This window comes from Nyctereutes procyonoides, unplaced genomic scaffold (genome assembly GCF_905146905.1).
Source record: "Nyctereutes procyonoides isolate TBG_1078 unplaced genomic scaffold, NYPRO_anot_genome, whole genome shotgun sequence".
Lineage (NCBI taxonomy): Eukaryota > Metazoa > Chordata > Mammalia > Carnivora > Canidae > Nyctereutes > Nyctereutes procyonoides.
This window is the reverse complement of record NW_026575121.1, coordinates 2,047,084-2,072,730: the sequence shown is the minus strand read 5'-3', so window position 1 is coordinate 2,072,730 and position 25,647 is coordinate 2,047,084. Positions and strand designations below refer to the sequence as shown.

The window sequence follows — 25,647 nt, the reverse complement described above, 5'->3', positions numbered from 1 at the left end:
CTCAAGGATGTCATGCAACACTGCGTGGTCACTGAAGTCGTGCAACACCCCACACTCATGGATGTCGTGCAACACCGCATGGTCACCGAAGTCGTGCAACACCACGTGCTCACGGAGGTCCTCCAACACCGGATGCTCGCCATCCCTCCCGCACTGCAGGGAAGTGCCAGGGGTGTGCCCGGCAGCTGCCACTTCCCCACCACATTGTCACGTTACTCTTTTTTTTTTTTTTAAGATTATTTTTATTCATGAGAGACACACAGAGAGAGGCAGAGACACAGGCAGAGGAAGAAGCAGGTTCCATGCCGGGAGCCCGACGCGGGACTCGATCCCGGGACTCCAGGATCACGCCCCGAGCCAAAGGCAGGCGCTTTAACCGCTGAGCCACCCAGGCATCCCGTCACCTTACTCTGTCACTCTTACTCCCCCGGTGTTCCTTGCTCCCCATTTACGTCTTGCCACCACTGTGCGCGCATTCCTCAGTGTCCCGCTCCGGACCGGGGCAGACGGAAGCCCGCCGCCCGCGGGGAGCTGGCCATCCCGGGTTCGACGACCGTCGCATCCGTGGGCTTCACAATTTGACCAAGTACAGAAATAAACCAGAAGCGTCCATTTCATCTCCGGCTTCACTCTGGCAACCGAAAGACCCGTGAGAGGGTTCACAGGTGAGACGAGAGTATGTTCTTGAATAAGAAATTAGCAGGCTCTACGGTATTTTCTGATAGTTGGCTTTACTGCTGTGGACGACTCGAGCTAGCCTCAGAGCACGGAAGGAAATGGGCTACTACTATTACAAGCTAAAACGGATTCTCTGTTCCCCGCACTGTCACTGAATTGAAATAAGAACAAAAACAATAACAAAAACTTGCCACCGACCGATCAATTGGAAACAGGCCGTTTAGGAGCAGGCGTGGGAGGCGACGGCTCGCGGAGCGCTGGGCCGCCACACGCGGGGCCTGACCCGCCGGGGCTCCCCGGCTCCCCGAGGACAGCAGCGCTGCGACTTGGAGGCGTCACTGCAGCTTCTTCCGTGAGCCGCTCCGGCCGTAATGCATCGTCTTGAGTTCCACCCACGACTGACACAGTAACAGTCCTGGGATCAGAACCCACACGCTGTTGAAAAATACCAGGTAGACCCCAAAGTAGAGCCAGTCGTCGGTGTTGAGGTTGGGGCTTCCCACGAGCCAGTCTGGGACAAAGGTCATCCAGCCGCCGTACAACTCACACACACACAGCGTCACCTGTATGAAGTGCCTGTCGGAGAAGGAAACGAGGCATGGAGCTGCCAGCTCGGCGCCACGTGGCGCCCTGAATCCTGACATCTTTTTTTTTTCTTTTTAAGATGTTATGTATTTATTCATGGGAGACCCAGGGAGAGAGGCAGAGACACAGGCCGAGGGAGGAGCAGGCTCCTTGTGAGGAGCCCGATGCGGGACTCGATCCTGGGACCCCGAGGCCCAGGGGGTGGGACGGCCTGAGCGGGAGGCAGATGCTCCACCGCTGGGCCCCCCGGGCGTCCCCTACTCTACTTTTCATCTAACAAATAAATGTGGTCCCAATAGGGGGTCCTTGGGTGGCTCAGCGGTTTGGCGCCTGCCTTTGGCCCACGGCATGATCCTGGAGTCCTGGGATCGAGTCCCATGTCGGGCTCCCGGCATGGAGCCTGCTTCTCCCTCCTCCCACCTCCTCTCACATGAATAAATAAATTTAAAAAAAAATTAAAAAAATAATTTAAAAAAATGTGGTCCCAGTCTACTCCAAGTGCCACGGGGCGCTGGGGCGGCGCAGGCCTGTCCTGTCTCCCGCGGGCCAGGGGAAGGGCACTTACCGGTAATACTTCTCTGTGACTATGGCATAAACGAGGACCAAGGCCAGGGACCCATCCAGGACAACAGTCAGAACTTCCAAGGATACGATGGTCGGGTCGAAATAGAGCCATCTCGCGTCGGCTTTGCCATATTCTTTCCCTAAAAGTGAAGTGCATTTTGTTACTCATCTGGCAACCATTTGTTTGACACTCAGTGGAAATGACTTTTCTTCCCCCCTAAGGAGGACAGAAAAAGAACCACTGTCGTCCCCTGCGGTCTTCCCAGCGCCCTGGTGGGAGGCAGGAGCAGGACATATCTGCCGCGTGACACCAGGGATAATAACGGCATCATGTGACGTGTAAAGGGACTGCGTTCCCGAAGCGCGTTCACGTGTGCACCCTCTTCGCCCCCGCCCTTTTCGTTATAAGCAGCAGAATTCTCATTCATTCATTCACTCATTCATTCATTCATCAGAGATGCACACAGAGAGAGGCAGAGACACAGGTAGAGGGAGAAGCAGGCTCCCCGCAGGGACCCCGCTGTGGGACTCGATCCCAGGACCCTGGGGTCACGGCCTGAGCCCCCCAGGCGCCCCAAGCAGCAGAATTCTAAGTCAATTCACCACAACCAGATTTTGCAAAGACGATCCTTAATAATCATGTAGGTAAACGCGTCAACAGTTCCTTGCTTCGAAGCTGCTACATCCAGTCTGCAGGTGTCATGTAGATGTGGGAACATTTTTATTATATTTTAATATTTTTATTAAATTTTAATTTTTTGTGGGATCCCTGGGTGGTGCAGCGGTTTGGCGCCTGCCTTTGGCCCAGGGCGCGATCCTGGAGACCCGGGATCGAATCCCACGTCGGGCTCCCGGTGCATGGAGCCTGCTTCTCCCTCTGCCTGTGTCTCTGCCTCTCTCTCTCTCTGTGTGACTATCATAAATAAATAAATAAATAAATAAATAAATTAAAAAAAAATTTTTATTTTTTGTCTTTTAAAAAGCATTTATGAACACCAGCAGAGCAACTGAGTGCTGGGGGCGGTGGGGCGGTGTGGGGGTACTGAGGTGGCCTGGGCTGCGGGAGGGGCCCAGACGGGCACGGCGGGGGGCGGGGGGATCATCACCCAAGCCCCCCTGGCTCAGCAGGGGGTGGGCACGCCCTACGAAAGCCTTCCAGGCTCCACTATCAGGATGGGCTCTTCTAGAAAGAACGGAGTGAGGCCGCGGACACGGGCTCTCAGGAAAGGCCACCCAGGTGTCCCCAAACCTATTTTTTAATACACACCTTTACTGAGATACAATTCACACGACATATAATTCCCCCATTTAAAGTGTACGATTCAATAGGTTTTAGGATATTCACAGACTTGAATCATTGCAACGAAATGTTATTTTATTATTATTATTTTTATTTTTTTGCAATGAAATTTTAGAACATTTCATTAACTCCTCCAAAGACACCCGTACCCATAACCCATCCCTCATATTCCATCCCCCTCCTCCGGCACCCCCTCTAGTCCCAGGCAACCACCAGTCTATAATCTGTCTCTAGAGAGTCACCTAGTCTGGACCTTTCATACAAACGGAATCACATGATTGGTGCTACAGGTGCTCATTTAATCGACAGTCACACGTGCCCATTAATCTCCTGGGACATCCCAAATGCAAACACTTGATGGTACTTACACAAGGAAGCAATCAAGCCTTCGGAATCCGCAACGCTTCCTGCAAACGACAAGTAGACAAAAGGGCCTTCCTGGAGAGAAGAAAATGAAGAGAGGCTCTGGTTTGGGGTCACAGCCCCAGGATGGCCCCATCCCCAGGAGCCCGCATCCCGGTCGGCGGCCTCTGCACCTACGCGACCCCGTGGGGCGCGATCCCGGGGCCGGACTCCCGACCCTGCCAACAGGTATGTCCAAAGGGAATGTTTATCTAATAAATGCTGTTTTTCAATGACTGGCATTATAAAATCGGAGGTGTGTTCTAGCAGGGGGTGGGGGATAAATGGAAAACCTTGCACAAGGTTATTATGTTAAAAAGGCTACATTCTGGATTATTCCAGAGATTTTACACCTTTGAGAAGAACCTCACAGCAGTTCATTTCGTCTCACCTTGAAAAAAAGCCAGGGTCTCTCTTAACAAAAGTGGCATTCACCTATCTTATGTCAGAGTTGAACTAGTTCTTTTTCCTGCAGGAGGGCAAGTTTAGGAAAATTAAAATCCTTACGGGCTACATTTTAAATTTCAGGTAACGAAATAGCTGCAATTACACTTAGCTTTTCCCATAACTGAAGTATTCCTTTGCTTAAATTTCAAAACTAATTAGTTAGCATCCACCAGGGTATCTAATTGTCACGTTCCTCCTCTGAACAAGTTTTGTTGCTGGTCAATACAACATTCCCCCCCCCCTTTTTAAATGCAATTGCTTATATGGCATTAAAATGATGGCCCTGCCCCATCCCTGCTCACTTACACTCCTACTTCCCAGAGTTGACCACTTACAGTCACTGCTGTATTTAGTTCTGGGGATTATCGCCCTAACTCACAATATACTTACGCTGCTATTTCTTTAGATATTCTCAACTAACTGCCAATCCTGAAAAATTATGATTTAACTTATGTTTCCCCTCTGTTTCTCCACTGTTTAGTTTTTTTGATAGTGTAGGGGAGGGAAAACTTGCTTCTGCCCTCTTGGATTCTGTAGCTGGCCTAAGAATTAACTAACACGACCGACTAACGGGCAAAGCACACAAATTTTATTTCCTATTTTTACAGGTACACGGGACTCCTTAAAAGGAAAACAAACCAAAGGAGCTGTTAGGCCCAAATGCTTATACACTTTTTTTTTTTTACACAAAGAACAGTCATAAATCATGGACATGTCACAAGACAAAGGCGCGTGGACTAGGGGACAGTAAATTGTGGGAAAGTGATTAAGAAATATATGAGGGAAACTAGTGGAAGATACGTGTTATTTTAGTAGGTTTGTTTGTATAGGACCATTTTAGCACTGACTCCCAGTCTCTGGTGATAAGAATGTTCTTCTCTTCCTGGTATAGGGAGGGTAACTTTCTCATGGGAAACTTAAGGACTTGATTTTAGGTACAAAGGAGGAGTCAGAGAGGCCTTCCCACATCTGCTATTTTCCAACTGCCTTCAGCTCAAAACTATCAATATGCCAAAATGGCACAGAATGGCATGCTCTGAACCCTTTTCTTTCTTTCTTTCTTTCTTTCTTTCTTTTTTTTTTTTTAAAGATTTACTTATTGGAGAGAGTGAGCACGTGCATGGGGGGGGGCTAGAGGAAAAGAGGGAGAGGGAGGAGAGGGAGGGGATCTCAAGCAGACTCCACACTGACTGTGGATCCTCATGTGGGGCTTGATCGCACAACCTGGAGATGGTGACCTGAGCTGAAACCAAGAGTTGGTTGCTTCATCGACTGAGCCATCCAAGCACCCCTGAACCTTCTCAAATAGCTCTTTAATTCTTCCATTAGTTATCCAACTTTGTAACTTAAGTAGCAAACTTAAAATCTCGGTTTCTTCGTTCATCAGTGTTGCCCAGCATCAGGACTTCCCAACACATGAGATAAGGATGCTTAGCCCCCACCACGCTCTCTTCCTCTCCACCCCATTTCCAACGCTCATCTTCTGTTTACCTTGCTTATATATTCCTGAGATTGATTACGGATCCATTCCTGTTCTGTAAACATATTTGTCTTCCTGTTTTACGTGGATTCTAAAGGCCGAAAATCAACAGCATTTACAATATGGTGATTAGGTAAATGTCATTCTCTGCAAAGGACCACAACTCCTATCTCTATAGATCCAGTATTTTGACTCCTGTGCCTTTTAAGAAGAATGTGGCAGCTGGATTATCCTTCATTACCCTCATAAATTTCTCAAAATCAGGCTATATTTTAGTTTGCTGCATTTTGGGGCCATGACTTTCTATAAAATATTTTTATGTTACAGTCTGTAATTGCCTTTTTTTTTTCTTATTGAGAGAAGAAATCTGACTTTCTTCCTATCTCATTAATATCTTCCAGCTGATCTCTGCTAAACGGAAGCCTTAAAGTTGGTTTGTTTTGTCTTTTCTTGACACTGTGTAAGTTACTTACTTGGTAAATGTGGCTTACCTCAGAGTATTTGTAAAAATTATATTCTTTAAGGGAGATTTTTAAAAATTACATAGGAGTTAAACAGCAATTTTTTTTTTTAAACAGCAATGTTTTAAAACAAGTCCTCCCCATCTACTATGTAACACTTTATTTTCACCAATTTCTTATTTTTAGCAGAGACATAGCAAGAAATCCACACCACTTCCTTGGCTTGGCCTGGCGACTTTCTAGACAAAACACACCCACGGGCCTGGCCGGCAGGAGCAATGAGGTTGGGCTGAATTTGATCCTCTGTGGATCTCAGTCCATCTAGCTGTAAGATGAAGGACCTCCTAAAATTAGACTGTGGATCTCATCCTAAAACTACACATGACTTCCACTAGCAATCTCTTCACCTGGAGCTCGGGAGCATTCCCCAGCAATCAGGTCCAGGACCTTTCCTCAGAAGCAACTCTGCGGGTAAGAGCAAGATGGGGATGCAGGGACCGATGAGCATATAACAAATTTTCTTCCTTTTATATCTACCCGTTGAAGTTGTACCCTCCTTCCTCCAAGAAATCTTCCCAACCTCCTGGTGACAATTCCTCACTCTACCGTGTCACTAAATTTATGCTTCTGTCATCAACTGTCTGCTGCTGAAGCTGAATCTCCAGCTTCCCGTTAGATCACACATCTCTGGGGTCTGGCTCGCTGTCTTATCTCTCACAATCTTCAAGAACCCAGGATGATATTTTGTGTTCAGTGTCTACTAACCTTGAATTAATGACAAGGTCACATAATGAACTACTTAAAAGATACCCCGAGGGGCTTTTGTATACTTCTTACTACACCCATGTCTCAGATGGCGCGGCGGTATACAGTTGACTCTTGAACAACACAGGGGTTAGAGGCACCAGCCCCTGTGTAGTCAAAAATCCACATGTAATTTTTGACTTTCCGAAAATTTAACTACCAATAGCCTACTACTGACTGGAAGCCTTACTGATAACCTAGACAGTCAATTTACATACTCTGTTATATGTATTATATAGTGTATCCTTCCAATAAAGTGAGCTAGAGAAAATTATTAAGAAAATCATAAAATACAGACTATTGTACTATATTTATTAAAAAAAAAAATCCAGGGCAGCCCCGGTGGTGCAGTGGTTTAGCGCCGCCTGCAGCCCAGGGCAAGATCCTGGAGACCTAGGATCGAGTCCCACGTCGGGCTCTCTGCAGGGAGCCTGCTTCTCCCTCTGTCTGTGTCTCTGCCTCTCTCTCTCTGCATCTCTATGAATAAATAAATAAAATCTTTTAAAAAAAATCCATGTAGAAGTGGACCGGTGCAGTATATAACCCATGACGCTCAAGGGTCAACTGTAATATATGTAAAGTCTAATAAGTATATTCGTGCCTCCACATGCTGATCAGATGCCGCCTCCTCCAGGAAGCAAGGAAAGTTTCCCTGACTCTCTTGATGGGAAGTAGGTGCCCTCCTACGTAGGACCTTGCTTACTTGCCTCCCCCTCAAAACTGTCAGTTCCTTTAGGGCAGAGTCTTTGTCTTTTATCTCTGTATCCCGAATGCCTGATAGATAGCACACGGTAATAAAGGTTTACTAAAAGGATTAGAAATAAAAAAGGGGGAGGGTAGTGGGGGACAAAAGAGTTCAACAACCACCAACACCCAAACAACCCACTTAGAGAACGGGCAAAAGAAATGAAGAGAGATTTCAGTAAGGAGGCTCTAAAGACAGCAGACAGGGATCCCTGGGTGGCGCAGCGGTTTGGCGCCTGCCTTTGGCTCAGGGCGTGATCCTGGAGACCCGGGATCGAATCCCACATCAGGCTCCGTGCATGGAGCCTGCTTCTCCCTCTGCCTGTGTCTCTGCCTCTCTCTCTCTCTGTGTGTGACTATCATAAAAAAAAAAATAAAGACAGCAGACAAACACGCGGAAAGATGTTCCACATCAGTAGCAGTCAGGGAAATGCCGATTACAACCAAAATGGGTTAGAATCACACACCTATCAGAATGGGTAAAATAATAATAATAAAAAAATAGTGACCACAACACATGCCGATAAGAACGTGGATCACCCACACGTTTCGTGAGATGAAGATGGTACCATTCTGGAAAGCTATGGGGACCCAACCACTGTGCTCTTGGGCACTTGTCCCAGAAAAATGAAGACTTCTGTCCACACAAACACAAGCACACAGACGTCCACAGCAGCTCTGCCCGTAACAGCTTAACGCCGGATGTCCTTCAGCAGGTGAACGCTGAAACGAACCACAGTCCCTTCACACTGGACCGTTCCCGAGCAATCAGGGGGAACCGACACCTGATACACTCAACAACTTGGGTGGATCTCCAGGGAATCTGGGGAGCGAAGAAAGCCAACCCCAAAAGATGACATGCTCACTGATTCCATTTATCTGACACATTTTGAAATGATGAATTTTAGAAATGGAGGGCACATTAGCGGTCACCAGGGGTTAGAGGCTGGAGGGGACAGGAGTGGGGGGAGCAAGTGCCAGCAGATACAAAAGGAAAACTCCAGGGATCCTTGTGGGGTTGGGACTGGCTGGTATCCTGTCGTGGTGGGTACTTGAACCTACCCGGTTGCTAAAGTGGTACAGAAATTAATACACACACCAGTGCAAGTGGATGTAGGGAAATCTGAGTGAGACGAGTGGATTGCATCGATGTCCTGCTTATACTGTACGATGTTATACTTAGGTTGGAAAAATGTTACCATTGGGGGAAGCTACGCAGAGTGTACATGGGCTCTCTCTGTATTCTTTCTTTTTTTTTTTAAATTATTTATTCATTAGAGACACACAGAGAGAGGCAGACACATAGGTAGAGGGAGAAGCAGGCTCCATGCAGGGAGCCCGACGTGAGACTCGATCCTGCCTGGGACTCCAGGATCACATCCGGAGCTGAAGGCAGATGCTCAACCGCTGAGCCACCCAGGAGTCCCTCTGTATTATTTCTTAAGACTATATGTGACTCAACAATTATCTCCCCCCTCAAAAAAATTCATTAAAAAAACAGGTGGAACATGAGATATGGAAGAAAGAATAACATTACTAATTGAATAACATTTTTAAATCAATGGCCAGGAATTTTCTTTTTTTTCTTTTTTTTAATTTAGAATAGGCATGGTCCTGGCCTCCGAGAGCTTATCCAGTTGGGTACCACCAGCTTCCAACTCGATAAACATTGCAAAAAGATGAGGGGCCTGCGGTTGGCACCGTCGGGGAAGCTTCCAGGAGGGGGCAGCCTAGAGCTGGGCCGTGGCAGGCAGGCTGAGGCGGGAGGAAGGACAGGGACAGTCGCCCAGGGGTGCAGAGGGCAGGACGCTGAAGTCCTGCTGGGTCCAGACTCTGCCCCTGCCCCGCCTCGGGCTCCCTCGCCAGGGCAGAGGGCCCGTATACTTGTGCCCTCAGGCTGGTTTTCATGAGCTGCTCCTCTGCCTGCAGCGCCCAGGCCTGGCTGTCTTCCCCTCTCCCCCTTTCCACCCGTAAAAAGAACATAAATTAAAAATATATATATATAGTAGTAAAATATACACGAAATTTGCTATTTTCACCATTTTGATCGTCCACTGCAGGGGCGGTAAGCACATTCACAGCAGCGTGCGACCATCAGCACCACCTGGCTCCAGAACTAAGTCTGAAACCGAACCCACTAGAAATCCAGCCCTGGTTCTCCTCCTACCCGCCCCCGACGCCCCCACTCTGCTGTCTCCACGCGGCCCACCCGCGGAATCGCACCCAACCTGTCGTTCCACCCGCCGCACTCGGCTCAAGCCGCTCCGGGCCAGGCAGGTGCCAGGCCTCGTGTCTTTTCACGGCCACGCAATACTGCAGTGTGTGCGGCCACCGCATCTTGTGTCTCGACGCACCTGCCGGTGGACGTCGGGTTGCTTCCTCCCTTTGGCCTCGGAGAATCAACTCGCTTGTGCGAGCACTTAAGGCCCCGGTTTCCATTTCTCCATTTCTGTGCATGCTTATGTGAAAGTGGACCTGCCGGACGGATGGCAGCCCTGGGCATCTATCTCCCCTGGTGGTGGCCCTTCACTACTTCATTTACTAAAATATACCACTAAAGGGAGGCGTCCTGAAAGTTCAAAAAAATGAGAAGGTACCAAAGGAGAGGTCCAACTGCTTTCTCTCCTAAGCCCCAACCTCAGGCTCCTGAGACACTGTGGTTTCCAGCCTCAAGAAACGTTTCATGAGGGCGACCGGGTGGCTCCGTCGGCTGAGCGTGCGACTCTTGATTTCAGCTCAGGTCATGATCTCAGGGTCCTGGGATCGAGCCCTGTGGTGGGCTCTGCGCTCAGTGCGGAGTCTGCTTGAGATTCTCTTTCTTCTTCTCCCTCTGCCCCTGCCCCTGCTTTTTCTCTAAAATAAATCTTAAAAAAAAAAGCACACTTTTCATGTATATGTTAACAGGGAGCCATAAATATTTAAAATACTTTCTTTCTGCTATTAATTTCTCAAATATCAAAAATATTTTTAATGTTTTTTGTATTTAATATTTTAAATATTTTTATTCTATTTTTTTAATACTTTTTTATATTTAATATTCTTAAAATTTTTCAGATATCAAAAATATTTCCTCAGAGGGTGATGAGGAAAATTTTACCACATTTCTTGATTTAAAAAATTTTCAACTTCTGGGGATTGGGAATCTTGGTTTAAAAAACATTCAGAAGGAAAACAGGAAAAAACACACAGAAGTTCCTATTAGATGCCCTGGTGACTGACTGACTGGACTGTGGCTAATTGAGCTGGTAACAAAATCAACTTAAAAGCTGAAGTGTATCATGGCAGCAAAAATAACAACAGCAGCGCCGTTTTTTTCATCTAAGGTGTCGCAGGCCTGTGGTTTTAGCAACTGCATCTCGTTGTTGTTTTTGCTTTTTTAGCAACTGTAGTTTGGAGGCTTTAAGACGACTACAAGCCAAAATTCATAACAAAACAAAACAAAACGAAACGAAACAAGGGCAGCCTGGGTGGCTCAGGGGTTCAGCGCCGCCTTAGGCCCAGGCCGTGACCCCGGGGTCCCGGGATCGAGTCCCGCATCCGGCTCCCCGCACGGGGCCTGCCTCTCCCTCTGCCTGTGTCTCTGCCTCTCTCTCTCTCTGTGTCTATGAATAAGTAAATAAATTTAAAAGAAGAGATAAAAAAGACAAAAGAACCCCGGTTCTTCGTGGGAGCTCAGCTGGTGGCCGAGGCGGGCCTGCGGGGTGCACCTGCAAGCTTCCCGCGCCGCCCGAGGGGAGGCCCCGAGACCCCTCCTTGCTGCGGGAGGCTCCGGGCGGCGCGGCCCCTGCGTGGGTCCTGCCAAGATGCACCAGCATATTCGGTTTCAGCCTCGCAGAAACCCCCGCCTGGCGGGGCCTGTGCTCCAGGTCCGCCCCTCCTGGGGGCATCCTGGGGCGGGGCGGGCAGGTGCACGGCGCTGCTGCGGGCGAGGGCGGGGTCCCCGCGGCCCGCCCCCGCATGACGTCACACCCAGCCTGACGTCACACCCAGGCCTGGGGCGCAAACCTGCGCCCTGGGTCGTCCCGGGGCCGCCCGCTGGAGAAGGAGGCTCCGCCAATCCTCACGAGGTCGCCGTGGAGAAGCCCCCTCCGCGCCCTCCAGGTAAGCGTCTCGGTGTGGACGCGCCCGGATGCCCGTGTGGACGCGCCCCCCCCCCCCGCCCAGGCACCCCCCCGGGACGCGCTGGGGTCACGCCGGGCGGCGGCCTGGGGAGGTGCGGGCCACCTGGAGGGCACCGCAGGACACCTGCGCGGAGGCCTCACCTGCCAGGACGGCGGCCGGACCCCGGGGGAGGGGGTGACCCTGGGGGGGTGACCCTGGGGGGGGGCGAGGGGGCTGACCCCGGGGGGACGGCTTGGGGACTGATGGGGGTGCTGACCCCGGGGGGACAGCTCGGGGGAGCTGATCCCTGGGGGTGGCGTGGGGGCTGACCCCGGGGGGACGGCTTGGGGGAGCTGATCCCGGGGGATGGGGGCTGATGGGGGGGGCAGGGACGGCTCAATAGCCTGGTCCTGGGGGGCCTGACCTGATGTGGGGTGCTGACCCTGGGGGGTGGCTTCCTGACCCCTGAGAAGTAGATGCCGGTTGTCCCTCCGCCATCCAGTCTGGCATCTCACCGCAGCGGCCCAGACATCTCACGACAGTAAGGACGGGGAGACAAAGCTTCCTGCCCCCACCCCCCCAGAACTCCGAGGTGCCCCCAAGCCAGCATTCCAGAGCGCGTGGTTAGACCCCAAAGGCCCGCTCCCCTGGCCCCCCCGGCCCCGGCTGCAGGGCCCTCTGGAAGGGCCTCTGGGGATCCACACCCCACATAAGGCGCAACAAGTGGCACGTGTGAGGCTGGGTGACAAGGACAGAAAAGCACCAGGACACCATGTCCTGCAGAGGAACGGCGGGCGGCGGTGGTGTAGACCGGGCATTGGCTTCCCCCCAGGCTGCGTGGGGGCAGGACTGGGCCCGACGGGCAGACGCGACAAGGGGCCCTCTTGTGCGCACCCCGGAAGGTGGTCTGGGCGGGAAGTTTTCAAGCCGAGGCTGGAGACCCCGCGTCTGTCCCGGTTCTTAGTAAACTTCCTCTTTCGAGGCGGGGAGGCCCGACTCCTGGCCCAGAGCCCGTCCCCACCCGGAGGCGGCCCTCCCAGCTTGCACACGCCCCTGGGCCTCCCGGGGGGCCGGCGGCGACACGGCTTGGCACCAGGTGGCCGGCCCAGCGGGCGAGGAGGGCCGGGGAGGCCGCAGTCCGGGGTGGGGGGGGGTCCTGTGGCCTGGGAAGCAGCGCTCCGACCCCGGCATCTTGACAGCGACCACGCCCGAGTCCCTGCGTGGCAATTTCCCCTTTTGATAAGGGTCCTGGCGGGTGACGGCCACCCTCCCCGCGTTGGGTCTGTGAAGGCCCGTGTCACAGTGGGGCCACGCGCTGAGGCCCGAGGGTTCGGAGCCCACCGTGTTCTGTTGGGGGGCGCAGGTCCACTGAAAACACGCGGCTCTGATGCGCAGGCGCTGGGGATCCGCGAGAGGGACAAAGGGCCAGGGGCGCCCGCGGCTGGTCGGCTGAGCCTCGCCCTTGGCTCGGTGGTGACACGCGGGGACGGGCGCCGGGTCCCCCCGCCAACGCCCCAGCTTGCGCGCTCTCTCTCTCTCTCTCTCTCTCTGTCAAATACAGAAGTAAGATCTCTCATTTCTTTTAAAAGAACTAAGGGCGAGAAAGCCAGCAGGCTGCAGAGAGCAGCCCGGAGGCGGGGACGGTCACCCGGGGCGCCCGGGAGCCGGAGCCCAGGACCCGGGACGGCTCAGCCTCGGCCGCGGTGCCCCCGGCGCCCCCGGCGCCCCCGCCGCTCCGAGTGAACAACTGCCGAGGTTCGTGCCCGAGGAGCCTCGCCGAGGGGTGCGGCGCGCAGCCCGCCGTCCTGGGCCCGCGTCCCCCAAGCCCACGGGGCCGTGTTCGCCCGCGCGGGCGCTGAGCTCGGCCCCCACGCTGCTGGCCTCGCTCCCACGGGCGGCGGCGACCTGGGGCCACCGGGGGTCCGGGGGTGGGGGGGGGACGGGCGCTCCCGGCTACGGGCTCGGACACACCCGCAGGTCTCGGGATGAGACGCTTCTGCAGGCACCGTCTGTCTACGCAGCCAGGCAGCGCGTCTCCGAGGAGGCCAGACGGGTGGTAAGTCCCAGCCTCTGCGAGGGGCCCTGACAGCCCAGCACAAAGCCATGTGGCGCGGGACAGCGGGGCTCTCGGCGCTGGGGCGGTGAGCGCGGCGGCCACCAGGGCACTGGGTGCCACCTGCCGGGCTGCTTGCCCTCGAGGGGTGAAAAGCCCTTTTCCCGCAGGGAACCGGTCCCCCCACGCCTCGGGAGAAATACGCGTTCTTCTTTCGCCCAATCCCCTTCCTTTTGTTTTATTTAAGAGAACCTGGTTGTCTTGCCTTCGGTTGACTCTAGGCGCGATGCTGCGGGCCGTGCTCCCCAGGCTGCTGCTCTGCCCTGGGCCCGGGCGCCGTGGGTGAGAAGCCCCCCTCGGGCGGCAGGTTTTGTGCGAGGGAGGCTGAGGACACCAGGGAAAGGACGGCCGAGGGCAGCCCTGGTGGAGCAGTGGTTTAGCGCCGCCTGCAGCCCAGGGGGTGACCCTGGAGACCCGGGATCGAGTCCCACATCAGGCTTCCTGCCTGGAGCCTGCTTCTCCCTCTGCCTGGGTCTCTGCCTCTCTCTCTCTCTGTGTCTCTATGAATAAAGAAATAAAATCTTTAAAAAAAAAAAAAAAGGAAAGGAAAGGACGGCCGAGCAGGTGCCGGACGGCGGCGACAGCTGGACGGGGCGGTCGCAGCCCGAGGCGCTGTCCGCCCCACGGGACAACCGTGCGGGTCACCCGAGGCACCGGCCACCAGGCAGCCCCAGCAGAGGCTCCTGCTGCTCACACCGTGGCCACCCCCCCGGGCCCCGGCCAGCAGCACCCCGCCCCCTGTGGCCTGTGAGGTACGGGCTGCTCTCGAGGTCCGGCCTCACCAGCAGCTTGGGTTTGGGGCGCAGAGTGACCTCAACCCTGCGGGATCTGGGGCTGCGGTGTGGGAACAGCAGCGGGTGGGCAGGGGCATCGGGGGGTGGGCAGGGCGGGGAGACAGGGTGTCCCGGTGGGGGGGACAGGGCAGGCAGGGGACGGGGCGGCCAGGCCACTCCCGACGGAAGCTGGGCGCGGAGCCTGGGGCTCTGCTGTCGCGGCTGTGACTCCACGGATGCGGGGCGCCGAGCCGTCTCTTCGCTCTGCCCTTCCTGGTGTCGTGCGCACATCCTCGTGGTGGTGTTATCTGGGAGCTTTGCGGGGTGTCGTCCCGGGGGCAGCGGGCACAGGGTACAGGGGGCCTCCGTGTCCTCCCCCGGGGAGGAAGTGACAAGAATCTCAAAATCACAAGCTTCCTTTAAAAACTGGGCCATCCCCGTGGAACACACCCGGCGGGCAGACAGACAGACACACGGGCCGACGTCCAGTATCCCAGACATGGTGGAAACGGCAACCAAGGTTCGGGAGGGGCGCCTGGGGGGCTCGGTGGGCGCGCGGCCGCCTTGGGCTCAGGCCCCGGCCCGGGGTCCCGGGATCGAGCCCCCCACGGGCTCCCTGCTCGGCGGGGCCTGCGTCTCCCTCTCCCCCCGCTGCTCCCCACTTGTGCTCTCGCTGTCTCTCTAATAAATAAAAATATTCCAAAAATAATCTTAAAAATCTTTTAAAAAGGTTTCGTTCGTACACACCTGTTAGAACGACTGAAACACGACAAGGGTAACGGTCCTAAGGGTGACGGCCCGAACGTGGCCGCTCCGACATCCGTGCTGACGCCCCACGCCAGGTGGCGGCACCCAGAGGCCACTGTGGGGTCCCCGGGGGGAGCCCCGGGATGGGGCTCTGTTGTCAGGAGAAGAGAGAGCAGGGCTGCTGTCAGCCCGTGAGGACGCGCAAGCAGGCTCCGGCGGGGGCCAGGGGGGTCTCCCCGCGCTGCCAAGCCTCCCATGCGGGACGAGGAAGTGGCTGCCGCCGGTGCCACCTGTTCCTCATAGTGTCGCCCCAACAGCCAGAGCCGCTGAGGACTGCGCTGCCCCACCGTCGGGCGACGCCGGCGGGACTGGAGCCGGCACAGCCACCTCGGGAACGCTTGGCAGTTGTCCCCGTCAGAAGAGTCGTCCCCCCACCCGGGAATGGAAACACGCTCACACGGGCGCTGGGGGCACGTCTCTCAACGCGGGTTTTATGGACAGTCCCCAACCAGGAACAGCCCGACGTCCACGAGCCGGTAATCGGATGCGTGAGTCGGGATGCGCCCGGGCCCCACGCCGGGCACTGGCCGAGCCACACACAGGACCACGGCCCCGGCCCCGCCATCGGACACGCCACCCGCAGGAGGCGGCGGTGAGCGGAGCAGGCCCCCGGCCGGAGCCCAGGGCTGGGGGCGCCGGGGCCTTGGCGGGGGTGGGGGGGGGGCCTGCGGTCCAGGCCACGAGCCCGGCCCCGGGATCGAGTCCCGCCTCAGGCCTCTCCCGCCGGGGTCTCTGCCTCCCTGTCTGGGGGTCTCAGGAATAAATAAATACAATCTTAAAAAAAAAAAAAACCACCAGGGATGGAAAGGTCCGAGGCTGTGATTGTGTTGGCGGCCACACGGGGGATGTCATCGAGCGGAAGTCATGACTCCGGGAAGCCGAAACGCGCAAAAAGGGAATCGGGAAAGCAGCGGCTGCTCCACGGCCACGGACCGAGCCTCACAGTTTCCCCTCTTCAGCAGCAACCGTGGAGGCGCAAGGGAAGCGCACGGGAAAGTATCTCACGGTGGCCGCGGAAACAGGCGGACACTCAGAAGTCACTTTCCAGGCCAGCCCGGGGGCTCAGCGGTTCAGCGCCGCCCTCAGCCCGGGGCGTGATCCTGGGGGTAAGTGTCACAGGTCTTGCACCGATCACGGGGCATCTACAATTTAAAGCAATTTTGTTCTAGACCACGGGTGACCCAGGGAGGCCTTCCGACCCCCTCGACGCTGAGCTCCTTGCGGCGCGACAGGCAGACAAGTGCTTGATAAGGACCAGGAGCTGGAGGAGAGGATCCTTCCCCGCCGCGGGGTGCCCACAGCTTCTCCAGGCGGCTCCTACCCCGGCACCCAGCACCCCAGCCGGCACCCGGGATGGAGGGAGACAAGACCATCACACACGGTGTTTAGCGTCACAGAGGACAGAGCAAAAGCCGACCGAAGCCACGGCATTTCCCCGCGCGTGTCCATTCGGAGGAGGCGGATTTCGGCAGCGCCAACCTCTCCTGAGCTACTCGTATACCTGCTCTGCTATTCCCGCTCAATCACAGCAAAGACGTTCGGTTAAATGGCAAAACGTACTTAAGATTTTTTAGGTATCGGTCACCAAAAATACGAGAGTGCGTGAGAGCAGACGAGGGGGCCGGCGAGGCCGACGCGGGGCGTCCTGCTGCTGCGACGTCCAGGTGCCAGCCTCCCGGCCAGGCCAAGGCAGGGCCACCGTGCTGTCTGTCGGAAAGCAACACGACCCAACACCCCCCACCCTTTTTTTAGGAGAAACGAAGCTTCTCCCCGCACTATCTGCAAAAGCAACTTCCCCTCTGAGTCCCACCAAGAGTGACACTGGTGGCTGTTGCTCTCAGCTCCGAGGGGACGAAGGACACGCGTTTTGTCTGGATGAACACGGCAGCCGGCACCCGGCACCCCAGCCGGCACCCAGCAGCCGGCACCCAGCACCCCAGACAGCCCCTAGCACCCCAGACAGCACCCGGCCCCTGGCACCCAGCACCCCAGCCGGCACCCAGCCATCTGTGGAGAGGAGGAACCATGGGTCAGGATTCCGTCCTGAGGCCTGGCCGCCCAGACACCTGCCCCTGGTGCGCGGCTCGTCCAGGACGCTAGAGAACTAAGGGAACTTCGGCCTGAGCTGCACAGGCCCCGCACCCTCAAAACAGCCGCTGGGTCGCTATGGGTGCTGTTCCTCGGACTCGGAATTTGGCACCATTTCTACGCGTGTATCAGGGTTCTCCTGAGAGGCAGACCCAGGGGGACAGGGATACACGCAGACAGACACACGGACACGGATGGTGCATCATCAGGAGCCGGTCCAAGGGCTCATGAAGGCTGGGACCCCGTGACCTGCGGGGTGACTGGAAGGCAGAAAAGGCCCATGTACCCACCGGTCTGAGGGCAGCAGGCATCCTAGCTTACTCTGAACAATGGTCAGCCTTTTTGTCCCACCCAGGCCTTCAACTGATTAGATGAGGCCCACCCACAGGGGGGTGATCTACTTTACTCAGTCTACAAGTTCATTTATTATTTATATATATATTTTTATTGAAGTTTGATTTGCCAACAGATAACACCCAAACTCAGTCTATAGCTTAAATTTTATGTTATGTTATGTTAAAGGAGGCTCCATGCCCTACATGGGGCTTGAACTCAATGCCCTGAAATGAAGAGTCACGTGTTCTACCAGCCAGAGGAGCCTGCCAGGCTCCCCCTCGATGCCCACCGTATCCAAAACAGCCTCACAGAACGCTCAGACCAGCACGCGGGCAAACAGAACCAGGCGTCCCACGGCTCGGTCGAGTTGGCACTGAAAGTGAGCCGTCGCAGGGCTTTACCACAGATACAGAGCGAAGCCCACGGCGACCCGCCAGGCCTGCCCACCGGCCCGGGGGCCACCCACGCATTTGCCAGGGCGGAGCTGTGCCTTACAGCAAACCCATGGAGATGACAGGGCCAGAAAAGGGAGGGAGGACAGGAGACAGCCACAGACTGTGAGCTAAAAGGTAACCTGAGACCTAATGAGACAGGAGGAGGACAGGGAGGAGGTGGAGGAGGAGGAGGAGGAGGAGGAGGAGGAGGAGGGGGAGGAGGAGGGGGAGGGCATTCCTAGAATCCCAAGAGTCAAGGCTCGAGTTATTGCCGCAGGAGGTGGGAACAGACGGTGATGCTCAGTGGGGAAGGGTGATGCCCGAAACACACGGGTTAATAGGGACTCGAGCCGTCCCGGGACTCAGGACTTCTTAAAGAAAGACCCATGGGCGGGAGGGTAGGGCGCACGGGGACAGCTGAAGCCCACGTCTCACATGACAACTGTGCTTCACCCTGAAGGGCAGGCCTAAGTCATGCTCTCGGTGAGGAAAGAGTGGGGGGGAACAGTCAGGGGGGTTTGATCGGAGGACAAGGGGTAGACTGAGGCACACTCAGCCCCGCTGTGGGCGAGCGCACACAGGCAGGCGCGGCACCAGACAGTAAGTGTGCACAGCCAGCTCCTGTGCCCCCGCGCGGGCCCGTGACCCGGCCTTGCTCCCGGAGGCTCCCAGGCCTTCCCACATCACGCGGAACCCGAAGCCTCGAGGGCCCCTTCAGCTCTCCGGGGGGCTTTCTTTTCCAATCTGACTTTATGCCACTTTGCCGGGTATTCTTGCCGCCAACTCCCAACCAAAGACAATGCGGGCGTGTGTTCTCCGCGCAGGCTTTAACCTTCCTTCAAGTGCCCTCCTCGCCGGTCTCTAAGACGGGTGGGCAAGGATGCTCGTCGAGGCGTTGCGCGTAAGCAGCAAAGCAAAAACGTACCTGTTCGTGTGGGGTGCTAAATATCCTATTTCACCATCAACCGTAAGATACATCCCAATTTCACAGACATAAAGTATCAACTAACTACCCCACAGTGGTTTTATGTCACTGACACTTCTAGTAAGTGGGGAAAAAAATGTGCATTTTAGAATTAAAAAACTAAGGTATGGTGCATTCATACAGTGGACTCTTCTGCAGCTGGGACACGTACATTGGGGCCGTGGGAGATAAATCAGGGCATTTCCTGCAGAACAGCAGGAGGGATGCAGTGACTTCATGCATGGAGTTACACCGGAAGGGGTCACAAATGGAGACGTTACCTGGAATATTTACCAGGTAAATATTACCTGGAACAGTAATATTACTGTTAGTAGTGATACTAGTTGCTAGTCTACTAGACACTGTTACTGTGATAGTAATATTACTATCTCCACGGAAGCGCTGTTACCCCGAACAGTCTGCGCTTGAAAAGCAGACTTCATGTTATTGAGCTAGGTGGTGGGCATCTGGGTATTTGTTTTAGCGTCATTATGCATCTTTGCACATCTAAAGTACGTTATCCTGCATCTTCTTTATGAGGGCCTGGCCACCCGTTTTACTGCTGCTGTTCTTTGGGAGACCTTGTGTCCAATGACAGCTTAAAAAAGTCAATTCTATAAATAAAGGAATTGAGGGGCCCATTGACTATTTCCACATGCAGTAAACTTTCAGGAAAGAAAGAATTTCACATTCCAGCAACGTCTGTATGTGCATATATCCAACTGACAGACATCCAGGGAACTAAATGAGCATCAAATTTCTTCTTCAGTCCTACAGACCCGCTGCACATGAGCCACACGTCTGCCTCGATCTAAGCGAGGTCAAACGTGCAAAAAAGCTATTTTGGCATAATCATTTAAAAACAAAAAAACCTTTAAAAAAACGTGTGTGTGCGTGGAGGAGAGGGGGAACGTCAACAGAATTCCTTTAAATATTAACCTCCTGGTTATTCATAAAGTGGGCTGCATTTTTAGGGACGCGCCTCCCAAAGCCTGGCCTGGTACAGAGGGCGAACTTCGGAGCCAGACTTGGCGCGGGGCGCCTCCTCCTCCCTCCCCCTCCCTTCCCTCCTCCCCTCCCAACCCCTCTCTCCCTCCCTTCCTTCCTCCCCCTCCCTCCCCCCTCCCTCCCCCAATCCCTGCCCCCTCCCTCTCCTCCCTCCCCCCTCCTCTCCCTCCCTCCCCCTCCCAATCCCTGCCCCCTCCCTCTCCCCCCACCCCCTCCCAATCCCTGCCCCCTCCCCCCCCTCCCTGCTCCCTCCAAAGCTCCCCGGCGCTCTGCCCCCGGTGAGGACGGATCCGGGAGGCCGAGGCACGTGGCCGTAGAGCAGCAGCGTCCGTGGGGTCCGGGTCGGGCCTCCCTGGCGGCGCGCGGGGGATGCTCGGTCTCCGCGGAGGCCCGGCCCGCTGCAGGGCGCGGCGGCCGCGGGGGGGGGTCCCGGGGCGGCGGCGCCCCACCTACCAGGGCCAAGTGCACCAGGGCGTCGTAGCAGAGCCAGGCGAGCACCGCGCGGTCCGCCGCGCCCCGACCGCGGCCCAGGCGCAGGCCCAGCGCGCAGCCCGCCAGCAGCAGCGAGGCGCACAGCAGCAGCGGGCCGCCCGCGCCCATGCTGCCCGGCCCGCAGGCGCGGACCCCGAGCGGGAGGAGGGGCGGGGCGGGGGGGCGGGGCGGGGCGAGGGCGAGCGGAGAGGGGAGCGGGCGGAGGGGCGGGGCGGGGCGAGCGCGCTTGGCGAGGGGGCGGGCGGGCGGGGCGAGCGCGCTTGGCGAGGGGGGCGGGGCGGGGCGAGGGGGAGCGGAGAGGGGAGCGGGCGGAGGGGCGGGGCGGGGGGGCGGGGCGAGCGGAGAGGGGAGCGGGCGGAGGGGCGGGGCGGGGGGGGCGGGGCGAGGGCGAGCAGAGAGGGGAGCGGGCGGAGGGGCGGGGGGGGCGGGGCGAGGGCGAGCGGAGAGGGGAGCGGGCGGAGGGGCGGGGCGGGGCGAGCGCGCTTGGCGAGGGGGGCGGGGCGGGCCGAGGGGGAGCGGAGAGGGGAGCGGGCAGAGCGGCGGGGCGGGGAGAGCTTACCTGGTTAGGGGGCGGGGGAGGGGCGGGGAGAGCGGGAGGGGAGCGGAGGGGCGGGTCGCTGGGCGCGAGCGGGGCGGGGGCGGGGCGGGGCCCCCCCCGCGCCTCGCCTCTGCCCTCCGAGGGGCGGGGCTTGGGTCGCGCAGGCCCGGGACCGCGGGGCCGCAGCCGGTCCCGGCCGAGCCCCTGGGCCACGAGGCCACACCTTCGGGCAAGATTCCCGAGCTCCAGCGACGGGCGCAGCGGGCCGGGGAGACTCCGCCGCGGGGCCGGTCCTCCCTGTGCCTGGAGCGTCGCCGGACGCTGAGGGCCCGGGGCGTTTGCGGCCACCAGCTCGCTGTTCCGCCCCCGTGGCTTACGCTCGCCCTTTCTTTCAAAACAGACTTTATTCATTCACCCCTGAGAGCCCCAGAGAGAGGCGGAGACCCAGGCAGAGGGAGAAGCAGGCTCCGCGGGGGACTCGATCCCGGGGCCCAGGAGAAAGGAGTCAGAGTTCTAGGGGACGGTAGCCCCGACGGAGCGAGCCTGTGTGTTCACTGCTGGAGAGCCAGATAACATACCGGCTGCCCACATACACTTGGGTTTCAGATCCTTTTTAAAAAAGGGATTTTTAAATACTTGCACTGAAGTATCACTAGGATCCTAGGCTAAAAGACCATTTGCTGTCTTAGACGGTGGTATATGCACGCAGTGGAATATTACGGAGCCGCGAAAAGGAAAGATATCCTGTCACAGGCTGCACTGTGGGGGAACCTTGAGGACATGATGCGGGCATAGGCGACTCACAAAAAAGAGAGCGAGCTGTAGGATTGGGTTTGTATGCGGTATCCCTAGAGACAGAACGCAGATAGGACGCAGACAGGACGATGCCCAGCGCTCCGGAGGGGGTGAGAAGAGTTGATAGCTGTGGAGTTTAGGGACGCCTGGGGCGGGGGGGGGGGCACTCAGGGGTGGAGCGTCTTCCCCTGGCTTAGGGCGTGACCCGGGGGTTTTGGGATCGAGTTCCACATCGGGCTCCCTGCATAGAGCCTGCTTCTCCCTCTGCCTCTCTCTGTGTCTCATGAATAAATAAATAAAATCTTAAAAAAAAATAGCTGTGGAGTTTCATTTTGCGAGATGAAAGAGTCACGGGGTAGGACTGCACAACTGTGGATGCACTTTGCACTTCTCAGCTACACGCTTAAGAATGGTCACGACGGTAGGTGTTGTCATGTGTATTTACCCAGTTTAAAAATACGATTTCAGATTCCGAGCACAATTTCAGTGGGTTACTCCGCATGTAATGTTTTATATAGCATTTAGCACCAGGGAAATTATGTTATTTATTACACATTTATTGCTGGTCTCTTGCGGCGAGAGCATGAGCGCCCGTGGCAGGCCCGGGTCTGGCTGCTTGGCCGCTGTATCCCGGCACCTGCTGGGGTCTGGCCCACACCAGCTGCTCAGTTAAGTGCGTGCTGCTTGAAGAAGCGAGATGACCCCCGCTGCCACCCGGGCTTTGGAGTGTCCCCTGTAACTTAGGAAGGGACGATCGCTCTTCTCATGCATGGTTGATCAATATCTCAATAAAAACCGGATTAGGAGCACCCGGGTGGCCCCACAGTGGAGCATCAGCCTCCGGCTCAGGGTGTGACCCCGGGGTCCCGGGATCGAGTCCTACATCCTGCTTCTCCCTCTGCCTGTGTCTCTGCCTCTCTCTCTGGGTCTCATGAATAAATACAGAACATCTTAAAAAACAACAACAGCAACAAAAACCTGACTAGAGTCGAGGTCTCCGCAGTGCGTCCCTGTCCTCAGTCCTTCCCAGCCTGGATTGCAGCCCGGTCCCAGTGCCACGGCCCTCACAAAGGGGGGGACCGCCGACCCCCATATCAGTAACCCGAGGGCACCTCCGGTCCTTCCTGGACTTGGCCACCGGGATCCCTTCGTGTCCGCGGCCTGAGGGGTCACGCGGCCTTTGCGCTGTGCCCTCACCTCTGCGGGCTCAGCCTGCGGCCCGCAGCCCCGTCCCAGGCCCGTGCTGCCTGCAGGTGCGGCCCAGGCCTGTCCCCCCCCACCTCGGGCCCCCAGGGTTGCCCTCCTGCACGGTCCTTCAGGAGCATCCGCACAACCCGGCGGGACCGCCAGCTCCTGCCCTTCCCCAGCTGGGTCACCTCCGGCCATCACCCTGGACCCTTGTGCCCCCGACTCCAGGTCCTCAGCCGCCAGGCATCTCCCGACCGCACAGCGGCTGCGGGGCCCAAGCCGTTCACCCCGGTCACCGCTCGGCGTCGGCAGCCCGAGGGCCTTCCCGGCCTGGGCTGGCCAGTGGGTGGCGGCGGGCACACGCGCCTTCCCCCGCCGGGGCCCTGTGCCAGGGGACCGGGCGCCCACAGCCACCTTGCCGCCCGGCCGTGCAGTCTCAGCCCCAGGGCCCCGGGGGCCTGCTCCGCACCATCATTCTCGCTCCCTTGAACTCCCCACGTGCTCCCCGCCTAGGACCGGGAAGGATACATATGCACAGAGTCTGACCTTATTATGACGAAAGCGGCTGAAACCAGGGACCCGGCTTTTCATAGATTCCTCTACTTGGGTTTGACAGCGTAAGTGCCTAACTAGTGAGTCGGAGGGAGCCGATGACAGGGCGCCGGGCGGCTACTGGATCCCGAGGCCAACCGTGAGGAGGCTGGCGGGACTGGAAGAAGTTGCCTCCACCTCAAGAGAATGAAGGGTCCGGGGAAATGGAATGTGCCTTTTCCGTTGTACCCAGAAGCTCGTCGCGTCACATGGTCGTCCGGGGCCTTCGGGATGCTCGGGAGGCTCGGAGGGACAGGAGCCCATCCCAGGCCCGGCTGCATCCACACTGGGCGGGAACGCGTGGGGTGGCCGGGGAGCACCGCAACCCGCAGGAGCAGCCCTGCCTCTCCTGCTAACGAGGAATCCCGAAGGGCTTGCTTTACAGAGATGCCGCTCAGGAGCAGTGCTTTTTTCTTTCTCTTTTTTTAAAGGTTTGTATTTATTCGTGAGAGACACAGAGAGAACTCGCTGCGGGACTGGCTCCCGGGTGTCCGGGATCAGGCCCTGGGCTGCGGGCGGGGCCCCGCGCCGAGCCGCACAGTGACAAGGGAGCTGGTCGCCGCGGACGCTGCGCCGCAAGCTGGGCAGGCTCCCCGCGAGAGCAGCCCTCAGCCTCCCCAGCTCTGGCTCCCGCTCCTGCGGGAGCGGCTGCGGAGACACGGCCAGCCTCGGAAGCCTGCTCCGGTGTGTGCCGTGACACGAAGACGCCCTTTCCCGTGTTGCCACGAGGCCCGGATGGCCGTTCCGCTGCTTTTGGGCATTTTTAACAAACCCGTGAGCGTCGCGGCGGGCCAGTCTCACATGCTTCAAAGGCGCGTCCCCCAGCCGCTGGGCCGTCGGCTCCGACCGCAGCTTTCCCAGGGAACTTCAGTGTCTCAACTACGAGGTCTGAAAAACACTGCTACAGGGCAGCGTGGCGAAAATCGTGGGCAATTAGCACGTTTGCTTATTTCGCACACCTTTTCTTAGCCACAGGAAACGTTCGAGAAGTTGGGAGACCCTCCGTATTCCCGTCTCTATCCCAAGTCCTCGGCAGCGGGCGGGCCCTAGACACCAGGGGCTCCCGGGAGCGCCGGCTCCGAGTTCTCCGAAGGTGGAGAAGGGAGAAAAAGCGTGTTTTTGTCTCTTTTTATCTGACGCACCCGAGCCAAGTCTGCGACTGTTTACACAACACAGAGGCACGACCGAGGCTGTCACTGGAGCCGAGAAGTTGTCTAGGGACACTCCTCTGGGCCGGTGGTTCGGCTCGGACAGACTTGGGCCCCAGGGGACGCGTGGCAGTGCCTGGAGACTGGCTGTCGCGACGGGGACTGCAGAGGTCCTTAGAGGGCAGAGCCCCAAGACGCTGCCCAACATCCTACAACGCAAAGGTCAGCCCCCAACGACAACCGCCGGCCTCCAATGCGAGTATCGCAGGGTCTGAGAGACCGGGACTTAGGTCAAGGTTAGTGGACGGTGTCATCCGGAGGCCAAGGGAGGTGCAGGGGCCACGTTCTCACGTCGTCCCACACGCTTTCCTCGGTACAGTCGGGAGCCCCATCCGTACGGGGACAGACCCCCGTCTCCAGGTGCCACGGAGACTGCTCGTAGCACTGCTCCGTAGCCACCCAACAGACCACAACACTGACACAGGCGCCCTCGAGAACTTTGGAGAAACGGGCGCTGGGTACACGGAGCACCCCTGGGGGCGTGCACCTTCACACTCGCAGCTCAGTGTAGAGAAATCATACTCCCTTTCTCCAAATTGATTTAATTAAAATTCCCCAGTTCAACTAGGGCCAAAGAAAATTCATAAGCAAGGGCGCCTGGGGGGCTCAGTGGGTTAGCGGCTGCCTTCGGCTCAGGTCACGATCCCGGGGTCCCGGGGTCCCAGGGTCCCGCCCCGCACCGGGCTCCCTGCTCCGCGGACAGTCTGCTCTCTCGCTACCTGCAGCTCTTCCTGCTTGGTGCGTGC

At 57.1% G+C, this 25,647-nt stretch overlaps 1 protein-coding gene across 2 annotated transcripts; it reads right to left on the bottom strand.

Moving 5' to 3' along the window:
- Nucleotides 1-20,728, bottom strand: EBPL (EBP like). Of its 2 annotated transcripts, XR_008665821.1 has the most exons (5): nt 20,543-20,728; nt 3,496-3,565; nt 1,829-1,967; nt 877-1,254; nt 1-631 (listed from the first exon to the last, which is right to left on the bottom strand). XR_008665821.1 is itself a non-coding variant. In XM_055336172.1 (4 exons), the coding sequence occupies exons 1-4, from the start codon at nt 20,687-20,689 to the stop codon at nt 1,014-1,016; spliced, it is 597 nt and encodes a 198-aa protein (XP_055192147.1). In that variant the 5' UTR covers nt 20,690-20,728; the 3' UTR covers nt 6-1,013. The 2 variants fall into 2 exon arrangements, 1 of the variants encoding a protein (XP_055192147.1); XM_055336172.1 differs by having other exon boundaries at nt 6-1,254.
- Nucleotides 20,729-25,647: the final 4,919 nt, after the last annotated feature.